The following is a 10,291-nucleotide window of genomic DNA, read 5'->3' as shown; positions in this document are numbered from 1 at the left end:
GGTAAAGGACTTGAACGTGATAGCTGAGGGGGGCAGCAGGTAACGGCAATCTCAGAAAGATCGGTCTCGTGGATAAATGTAATAAGATCGTCCAAGTTATACGTCTCAACAGTATTCCACCATAGCCTGGGAGATTTCACACTAGCAATCAGCCTCAGCGAAGGCTATGGTGTTCTGCAAAGCCTGTCGATATCTGGTCGAGACTTCCCAACAAAATTCATACTTGCAGGGTCCCGGACAGTGGTACTATTGAATCATTGTAGAATCTTGCCTCAGAGCTGACCCTCACTCTCAGTTGTGCCTTGACACTGTTCCATCCCTAAACACGCTACTCCCGTACAATACGGTAGGCACAGGACAATTTCGGAAGTATCAGCCAGCCACGTTGTTTAGGCTATTGAATTATCCATGTTTCCCTTGCCAGCTGAAGTGTCTGTGTACTCTGTATCTGAGATTAGACCGGCCTAGGGTGGCCTCGATTAAGCGACGCAGGCTGAAAGATTCGATAGCGAGGGTTACATTGGACGCGATCATCTTGTCAAACCTGGCAATGCTTTTCTACAAAGAGAGCGCATCTGACTCTTTTCGGTCGCTTGTAAGTGCATCTCTCGGTTATCTCGACCAATAGGAGGAACACCATAGAGACTTGCAATCTTGGGCAGATCCCAGTATCAATTTCGATCCCGGCGCCATGGCCAGCGGGCTAGCGTTGAGATCCGCGGACCTGGTAGTCTTAGGGGACATCGGTAAAATTGTTCTTTTAGGCGTCTTATCACGCCTTATCACAAGCCACCGTCTCCTGCATCCATACACTCGCTACCTTAACGTGGTTTAGCAAAGACCCACTCGGAATAGATATCGTTCCGACAGCCCTGTAATACTTGGTGCTTTTTCGCCGCTCTGGCCCAGCATCTTATCAAGGTCCACTCGGAGACTTTAAGAGTTCAGCCAGTCACCGTGAAAAGCGCCACGAACGTTGTTGGTGGCGTTCAATAGCTCATTATCCATCACACTACACGAGGCAACGGTCGACCCACGCCATTAATGGTGAACGGTGCTTGTTGCGAAACTTCGTATCATAATAATTACCCACCCTGGCTTAATATGCATATGTTTGTTAAGCTACCAGATAAGGTCCACAACCAAATTAGCCGTGTAGTTACAGTAGCACTGCGGAGTATTACAAGAGAGGCTCTATATTGACCACTAAAGTGACCTGTAGTATAACTGCCTTGCAAAATTTGTATTATTTTGAATAAGACCCTTAGCTGCTGGTGTTTAAGCCGGTTCGGTTAGGTATTGTTGGTGATGAATATCCCCTTAGCGAGTTTTAGTGTGAATGAAGTAATTCGGAAAGATATCAATGCATACATGAGTTATCTCGGTCTGGGACTCACCAACGCGATTGCTCGCGCTCTGACCCTGTACACTCCCCCTGTTGGTTGGTCGCTATAGGTTGCTTCTGCGCCAACATAACACACGATGCTTCGCGCCCATGAAAGCCTCCGATAGAATCCCGGTCTGTTACCGTCGCTTGCATCTACCGGATTCCATGCAAGGCTGCACTCATCAGCTCAGTCGCCATGTCTGACTCTGATAACCAAATCTATAATCAAATCTCTGACGATAACAACGTTGCACGGTCTGCTAAGCGACGGTCTAGAAACGAGGCCCGGACTGTTGCTGCAGCTGAACCCAACAACTCTCTGGCAAGGCCGATAGCTGCTTGACTTAGTTCGCCTCAAGCCGTTTCATTGTCCGAGAGTTCAATAGTCTACGGTGGTGAGAGTATTCTTAGATATCATCGCGACAAGCATGGGCCGTGTAAGCTGAAAAAGCCTCTGTTGATGGCGAGCTTGGCTGGGGGCCCCTATATAACCCATATTTCAATTTCCGTTACTTACATCCATCTCATCACTCCATCACTGGGCGCGTCGGTTTCCTCCTCGACTCGTCATGAGCAACCGTCTTTCTTCCAAGTTTATCGAGGACAGTACCATCCGAGACAACATGTTTGACCAGACAACCTTGGCTGCTCTTCAGCCTAGTTCAGGGCCCACTTCAGGCACTACAACCCCTGATCGAACCGGCAGTACAACCCCTTACAATGTCTCATCTCCTCCCAGAGGTAGACGCACTACATCGGACCTCAAGTGGAATACTTCTCGATCAAGGCCTGCCTCCATTGCTCCCTCACGTCACTCCCTCATGGGAGATTGTGATGTGTCGGACCCGTCTATGGTATGTTCAGGTGTTTGATGGCATACTGGCTGGTACTGACTGGCACTGACAACTGCAGATTGCCAAGTATGCCTCACGACGTGCAGCACTCCTCGGCTGGTTCGATGAGCCTGTTGAAAGGACCGTTGCCAACGGTGTCTCACTCACTGGAGTCGCCATCAAATCGGAGGAAAGCTATGTCTTTCAACCCGCAGATGTAGATCCAGATCTTGCAGGTGCTATCTCAAAGCTTGGTGTTGAAGCATGCATGTCCATCTCATCTGAGACACTGTCCAACATCATCAAGTCCATTCCCCCAACCCAACGATCACTTGTCTCAGATGTAACTGGAGCCCGTATCCCCATCGTTCCCAACTTGACGGGTGTCACTGCTGAGCTGTCTCACTACTCACGTGCATGCATCGCCCACGAGGAACGTATTGTTCTTGTTTGGTCTCAGGATCCCAAGGCTATCATCAACGTTGCCGACCATGTCCAACAAGAAGTCTTCGAAATTGTTAGTACAAGCCTCCACTCTACCTACATAGAACTCATACTAATACATACTACCTACATAGATGCGAACCTCTTCCGATGGTCCGCTTGAGAAAGACATCCCCACTCGATCCACCTCGACCCAGCGTAGCTCCAGTGTTGCACCAGCCCCTTACTACGTCCGCGGCGGCCTCGATGAGAAGAATGAGATCTTCCAACGTGCTGTTGCCCTCGAAGAGAATGAAGATGATGAAGCAGATGTTGAGAGAGCTGCTGCTCCCCGACCCAGACTCAAGATGCATGCTTTCAAGGTCACCTTCGCCATCATGCTCGTTGTCGTCACTCAGTCATTGGGTGTTACCAAGGTACGGTGACATATGTCTTCACGCGTTGACACTACTAACACTCAACAGCTCCTCAACGAGTACTACTGGGATGGGGATGCGACTCGCTTCGCTCTTGTCTCCACGATTCCTCCTCTGACTCTATTCTCCCTCTTCTTCTTCCTTGTTCTGGTCACAAGTCTGTTTCAGCTCTTCCTCCCCGTCAGCGTCTGTCTCAGGAACTCTCGCTTCCACTCTGCCATCAAGCCCAACCCCAAGCGCCATCGCGATTATGAGCTGCCTCACATTACCATCCAGATGCCTGTCTACAAGGAAGGCTTGAAGGGTGTCATTGTGCCCACTATGATCAGTGTCATGGCTGCCATTGAGTACTATGAACAGCAGGGTGGAACGGCCTCTGTCTTCATCAATGATGATGGTATGCAGCTCATCCAGCCTGATCTTGCTGAGGCTCGAAAGGCTTATTATCGTGAGAACGGCATTGGTTACACTGCCCGACTACCTAACCTCAAATCTCCCAAGAAGGGTTCCTGGTTTCGCAGAAGCAAGGAGTCCACTACTGATAGTGTTGGGAAGCCTGAGTCAGAGATGACACCTCAGGAGCTTGCCAACAAGATCGGCTTCCAACGTCGAGGCAAGTTCAAGAAGGCCAGTAACATGAACTACGGTCTTGCCTTCTCCAACCGTGTTGAAGACGAGATGGCCCGCTTGATTCAGCTCGAATGTGAGCAGCGTGGGTGCGCCGAGGCCGACTTGACTGTTGACGATGACAACCTGCTTTATGAACGTGCCTTGGCCAACATGCTTGCCGAAGACAATGGCCGCACTTGTAAGTATCATTCGCTCTTTGCTTAATAGCCTGCTGACACTATCGCAGGGGCTGAGGGTAACATTCGTATCGGCGAGCTGATCTTGCTCATTGACTGCGACACACGCGTTCCTGTCGACTGCCTCTACTACGGTGCCCTGGAGATGCATGAGAGTCCCGAGGTTGCTATCCTCCAACATGGATCCGGTGTCATGCAGGTTGTCCACAACATGTTCGAGAACGGAAGTAAGTTCAAGCTCTTGTCTGAGTCTTCACCCACTAACAACCTTAGTCACCTACTTCACCAACGTCGTCTACACTGCCATCAAGTACGGTGTCGGTTCTGGCGATGTCTCTCCCTTCGTCGGTCATAACGCCTTCCTCCGTTGGAAGGCTCTCCAAGATATTGCCTTTACCGACCCAACCGACAATAACCAAGTCAAGTGGTGGTCTGACTCTCATGTGTCTGAGGACTTCGACATTAGTCTTCGCATCCAGATGAAAGGCATGATCGTTCGCCTTGCGACTTATCATAACGGCGGCTTCAAAGAGGGTGTCTCTCTTACACTGTATGACGAGTTAACTCGCTGGGAGAAGTACGCTTACGGCTGTAATGAGCTTGTGTTCCACCCTTTGTAAGTGCCTTGCGCCCTGTTTTGATCCAATGCTAATGTTGCATCTAGCTATCAATGGCCTTACAAGGGCCCTGTCACCCGGCTGTATCTCCGATTCCTCTGGAGCAACATCCCCATCACTAGCAAAGTCACCATCACAGCATACATCTTCACCTGTGAGTATATCTATTACGCTTTGTCCTAGTATATACTAATAGCACCAGACTATGCCATTGCTTCAGGACTCTTTTTGACGGTTGCCAACTACATCATCATTGGACTGTTCCCAGACAAGCTCGACCACCTTTATATGCCTTCCTGGGGTATTTGGCTGTCTCTTGTCGTGATCTTTAACGGCCTTGGTTCCGTCGCCTTCAGTATGGCCCGACATCAGCTCAAGGATGAGGTCTTTTGGAAAGCATTACTTGATGCCATTAAGTGGCTGCCCTTCTTGATTATTTTCTTTGGTGGCATTAGCTTAAACTGCGCCAAGGCCTTGATCTGTCATGCATGCAGCATCAACATCGAGTGGGCTTCAACTGCTAAAGAACCTGGACCAAGCGGTTTTTTTATTGGGCTTGATAAGATGATCGCAAGCTTCAAGTACACCTGGGTTATCTGTATTCTCATTGCGGCGATGATGATTTACTTTGCCGTCGGTGCACCATGGGGATATACTATTACGCCTGGTCCTCACTCAACTGCAATGGTGGCTATCATTCCTCTAGCTATACAGATTTGCAGTGCTTTCTTCCTACCTCTTACTCTCGGGCTAAACTAGAGGGATTATAGAAGGATTATATAATTAGTATATAGAATGAAGTATTAAGTATATAGAGGAATAAAGGTTTATATAGTAAGGTTGTAATAATTTATAATACTCTTCTTATCCTTATATAAGAATTATGTCTATAGGCAGCTATACTATATAAAGTCCAGGGAGCCGCCAGCAACAGTGCCGCCGAGACTGCTGCCAATTTCACAGTAGACCAAGGGGGGGGGGGGGGGCTGGTACTACTGGAGTAGGCAGCCGTGACAGCAGCGGCCATGACTAAGGAGAGGAATTTTATAACAACAGTGAAAATAGTTTAGGATATCAGATTACTATGCAGCGCTTTCAGGTCAATGTCACTGTTTCATAAGTCTATATGAAATTGTTAACTAGTAAGGATACTCATCTTATGTAAACACAGACAGAGCTATAGCTCCTTTATCTATCAAATAATGTTCTTAATCGTTTAGGCACTCTTGCGCTCTGCCTCCTCGGCCAAAACCTCAGTCTTACTCTCCCGGGGTAGCATCTCAGCATCCTCACCATCGAAGATAAATGCCATCTGCTCCAGAGTGTGTCCTCGAGTCTCGGGGTAGCAGAAGTAGGCAATAAGGAGGAAGGCCACGAGGAAAGCAATATATACAATGTAGTACTTCCAACCAATGCTACCGAGTGCAATTGGATTAACAAACATGTTGAAGACACCAGCGATAATGCCGGAGATCCACATGACACCAAAGCCTCGTGATCGGAGGGCGAAAGTCCAGATCTCGATGGGGTATGAGATGACGAGAGGTGTACTAGATTGCCTTTAGTCAGGTATGATCACAGGATATGGTGATATGGTGGTGGACTTACAGAGCAACATCATAACCAGCAAAGAAGATGAAGAGAAAGGGGACCACAGCGGTTCCAACAGAAGCGTTTGCCGTGCTGGCGAAGGAACCTGATAGTCCAGTAATGACGATGTAGCTGATGAGCATGGTAATGGCAGAAGTAAGGAACAAAGGTCGTCGTCCTAGTCTTTCGACAGATGCTGCGGCACCGCAGGCCCATAGCAGGTTCCAGAGTTGGAGGCAGGCGCTAATAAGGGTCTGATTTGTGACACTGGTGATGCCGACAGTCTGGAGGACGAGGGGGAGATAGTATGAGACAACGCCGTTGCCACTCCATTGACTGAAGATACCTAAAGAAACAGAGATGAGTAGCCTCCATCGGTTGCCCTTGGTCTTGAGCATATCGGCGTAGCTGGTGGTGGCATGGGCTTCCTTTTCAGCCTGAATGGTGTTGGTAATCTCGCTGGTCTCGAACTCGACAAGAGGTGAGTCGATATCTCCGCCTGCATGGTGCTTAGCAATGACCTGCCTAGCCTCCTCGACGCGATCAATAGATGCAAGCCATCGAGGAGACTCTGGAGCCATAAGAGTTCCAGGGAGAGCCAGAGCTGGAAGAACGATTTGCAAAAGCGACGGAAGTCTCCAGTCCCAAGAGCTAACATAGTTCCTGGTAGCGAATGTGACCCAAGCAGCGATCACGCTGCCGAGGTAGAAACCGCACTGGTAGCAAGAGGCCGCAACGGCTCGGTGAGTAGGAAAGGCGATCTCGCTGATGAGCAACGGGGCACTAGCGGTGTACCATCCCGCAGCACAACCAAGGAGACCTCGAGCGGCGATGAAGGCGGCAGAGTTGTGAGCAGCGGTTTGTAAGGCTACACCAGTCGCAAGGAAGACATAGCCAATATAGATGCCGGACTTGCGGCCATACTTGTTAGATGCCCAGGCAGCAATGAAGAAACAAACACCATTCAAACTCCAGTAGATGGCATTGATGAACCCAAGCCACGCACCGTGAGGATGGTTCATGAAAGCATTCCACCTGGGGAGAGCCAAGAGTCCTCCCATCAAAGAGCCATCATAACCATTGGCAGAAGCTGATGAGGTCAGAACAATGAAATACAGATTGCTAGGGGCGGAAGCTTACAGAAAAGAACGAGAGACAAGATGATATAGTTGAGCTTGAGGAGGTGAGTCTGGCGATACCAGGGCTTGCCATCAGAGGGCAAAACACTTGCCAGATGCTGGGCGACAGAGTCAACCCCCTTGACCTGGACGTCTTTGACACCCATCATGTTAAAAGTTGAGAAGAGGTCGAGTGAGTGCAGGAATTGATAGGTGGATGGTGAACTTATGATGGAGAAGAAAGTCGCATTGGCAGGGGAGCGAGGGTAACTTTATAGATGTTCTTCCTCAGATCGTCTGACAGAGAAGGGGTGATGTGTTGGGGTGTCTGGATTCGCTTGGCCGTGGTTTCTTTGCTGTCAGGTGGACACTTGAGGTTGGTCCGTGAACCGTGATATCCGGGGAATGGGGGGGAATGGTCGGGGAAGCCTAGTCCTTGAGTCAGGCTCGTTTCGTAGTAGCCATGAACCCATCTTAATTATCTCGGCGGATCTCGTGGAGTAATTTACTGCTGCAACGTGCATAATTAGTGTCCTTCTTGGGCGGGAAAATCAATGGAGAAACGGGCGGAGAAATCTGCGGAGGCGGAGAATTGCCAGAAACGGAGTAGGTTTGATGCAGGGTCCAGTTTTGATATCCGTTCTAGAGCCACCGACAGCTGAATTGGGGCCATCGGTAACAGGAGTCGTTTCCATCAACATTATTTAAAATCATCTACGGAGTAGGGGTGCAGCAGTGATAACAATGCTGATATCCTATCCCCGATCTTGCATTTTTATCAACTCGTGCAGTCTGAGCTACGTCAGTCGCAAGATAGCTAATCGAGTGATTGACTACAGTCATCATGTCGCCTTTCATGAGCGAGGAACGTACAGACGCGCTGGATGTCGACGAGCTGCTTTCCAAGCTCACAATAGACGAGAAGATTTCTCTACTCTCAGGCAAGCAACAACTACTCCATTTCCACCATCTATGGATACTAACCCTCGGCCTCTGGCAGGCAAGGACTTCTGGCACACAACGCCAATACCCCAACACGGCATCCCGTCGATACGCCTCTCGGACGGACCCAACGGTATACGCGGTACAAGAATCTTCGATAGTGTCCCTTCGTCATGTCTCCCTTGCGGTACAGCCTTGGGCGCAACCTTTGATACAGACCTGCTGGCCCAGGTCGGCCAATTGCAAGGACATGAGGCCAGGACGAAAAGGGCCGTTGTCGTGCTTGGCCCAACAATGAATATCTAGAGAGGCCCCTTAGGTGGCCGCGGCTTCGAGTCCTTCTCAGAGGACCCTGTACTGTCTGGTCACCTGGCTGGATTCTACTGTCGAGGCTTGCAGCAGGAGAACATTGCAGCCACGCTCAAGCACTTTGTCTGCAACGACATGGAGGATCAGCGCATGGCTGTGAATTTAATGGTTACTCAGTGTGCCCCGCGCGAGATATATCTGCTACCATTCCAGCTTGCCCTTTCCATTGGCGATCCCCAGGCTGTCATGACAGCCTACAACCAAGTCAATGGCACGCATGTCTCGGAGAACAAGGAGCTGCTGCAAAGCATTCTTAGAGACGAATGGAAGTTTGACGGGCTCGCCATGAGTGATTGGTATGTTATGTTGGGCTACGTACTTGCAGCTGCCGATTGCCCTCGCTAACATTTGTTGTTCCCTTACAGGTTCGGTACCTATAGCACGACGGGAGCTATCGATGCTGGCCTCGACCTGGAGATGCCTGGTCCAAGCCGCTAGAGAGGCAGAGCACTTTCTCACGCTGTAATGGCCAATAAGGTCACCGAGGCGCAGCTCGATGATCGGCCACGCAACGTTCTCAACCTCATCAACTACTCCAAGGCCTCTGGAGTTCCCGAGAACTCACCTGAGAAGCGGCTGAACTGTCCAGAGGACCAGGCTCTTCTGCGACGCGTATCATCGCAATCCATCGTCCTTCTCAAGAATGAGAACAGCATACTGCCGTTCACCAAGTCAAAGACAACAGCCGTGATTGGGCCCAACGCTAAGATGACCCGTTTCTGCGGCGGAGGCAGCGCTTCACTCCTCCCTTACTACAGTGTCTCGCCGTACGAGGGCATCGCCACTCAGTGCCAGCAGAAGACGCTGTTTTCTCAGGGAGCAACGGACCACCCAGATGCTGCCTCTGATTGGCAATTACCTCAAGACGCCCCAGGGCCGGCGGGGCTTCACATGGAAAGCTTTCAATGAACCCGCCACAAGTATAGACAGAAGGCCAATCGAGGAGCGTGTTCTAACTGACTCCAACTATTTTCTCAAGGACTATCACAATACCGACCTCGCCCCAGTCTGGTACGCTCAAGCAGAAGGCATCTTCACGCCTGATGAGATGGTGGTCCGTACGACTTTGGCCTCGGGGTCGAAGGCACAGGTAAACTCTACATCGACGATGAACTCCTCATAAGCAATTTCGAGAACCAGACGAGGGGAGAAACCCTCTTCGGCTCAGCAACTATCGAAGAGAAGGGTGAGAAGGTGCTTACAGCTGGCCAACAGTACCGCATTAGTCTGGAATGGGGCTGTGCCAAAACCAGCAAACTACCGCCGTTTGGCCCTGTTGGCGGCAAGCACGGTAATTGGAGAATGGGCTGTTTCAAGCGGATTGATCCTGTCCAGGCTAGTGAAGATGCTGTTGCAGTTTCCAAGACAGTCAACTAGATTACTATAATAACAATTGACAGGACGGGTAGCCTTTTTAGTTAAGGTGCCTGTTTTCGTTCCTTATTAGGCTCTACCTTCTATATAATTACATTTATTAATATGATTAGTGTCTTATATTATATATCCCGTGTCTTATATTATGTATCCCGTGTCTTATATTTCATAACCCGTGTTTTATATTATATATCCCGTCTCTTATATTATATATTCCGTGTCTTATGTTATGTGTCCTGTGTCTTATATTATATAACCCGTGTCTTATGTTGTGTATCCCGTGTCTTATACTATGTATTCCGTGTCTTATGTTATGTGTCCTGTGTCTTATATTATATATCCCGTGTCTTATGCTGTGTATCCCGTGTCTTATATTATATATCCCGTGTCTTATA

General features: G+C 49.4%; 4 protein-coding genes across 4 annotated transcripts; 3 read left to right on the top strand and 1 right to left on the bottom strand.

The window, feature by feature from the left end:
• Window positions 1–1,956: 1,956 nt before the first annotated feature.
• Window positions 1,957–5,262, top strand: J7337_010222 (uncharacterized protein; the record flags this gene model as incomplete). Its single annotated transcript, XM_044827808.1, has 8 exons — window positions 1,957–2,241; window positions 2,300–2,737; window positions 2,799–3,080; window positions 3,129–3,888; window positions 3,937–4,113; window positions 4,160–4,502; window positions 4,551–4,657; window positions 4,706–5,262. 8 exons carry the CDS (start codon window positions 1,957–1,959, stop codon window positions 5,260–5,262), a joined length of 2,949 nt encoding a protein of 982 aa, XP_044676362.1.
• Window positions 5,263–5,719: 457 nt separating this feature from the next.
• Window positions 5,720–7,378, bottom strand: J7337_010221 (uncharacterized protein; the record flags this gene model as incomplete). Its single annotated transcript, XM_044827807.1, has 3 exons — window positions 5,720–6,053; window positions 6,112–7,183; window positions 7,234–7,378. 3 exons carry the CDS (start codon window positions 7,376–7,378, stop codon window positions 5,720–5,722), a joined length of 1,551 nt encoding a protein of 516 aa, XP_044676361.1.
• A 677-nt stretch (window positions 7,379–8,055) lies between these two features.
• J7337_010220 (uncharacterized protein) lies at window positions 8,056–8,960 on the top strand (the record flags this gene model as incomplete). The annotated part of the gene is made up of 3 exons (XM_044827806.1): window positions 8,056–8,286; window positions 8,460–8,818; window positions 8,888–8,960. 3 exons carry the CDS (start codon window positions 8,056–8,058, stop codon window positions 8,958–8,960), a joined length of 663 nt encoding a protein of 220 aa, XP_044676360.1.
• Window positions 8,961–8,987: 27 nt separating this feature from the next.
• J7337_010219 (uncharacterized protein) lies at window positions 8,988–9,899 on the top strand (the record flags this gene model as incomplete). Its single annotated transcript, XM_044827805.1, has 3 exons — window positions 8,988–9,289; window positions 9,339–9,612; window positions 9,663–9,899. 3 exons carry the CDS (start codon window positions 8,988–8,990, stop codon window positions 9,897–9,899), a joined length of 813 nt encoding a protein of 270 aa, XP_044676359.1.
• Between the last annotated feature and the right edge of the window lie 392 nt (window positions 9,900–10,291).

This window comes from Fusarium musae, chromosome 8 (assembly GCF_019915245.1).
Source record: "Fusarium musae strain F31 chromosome 8, whole genome shotgun sequence".
Classification (NCBI taxonomy): Eukaryota; Fungi; Ascomycota; class Sordariomycetes; order Hypocreales; family Nectriaceae; genus Fusarium; species Fusarium musae.
The sequence above is the reverse complement of the archived record's forward strand: the minus strand, read 5'-3'. Positions and strand labels throughout refer to the sequence as shown.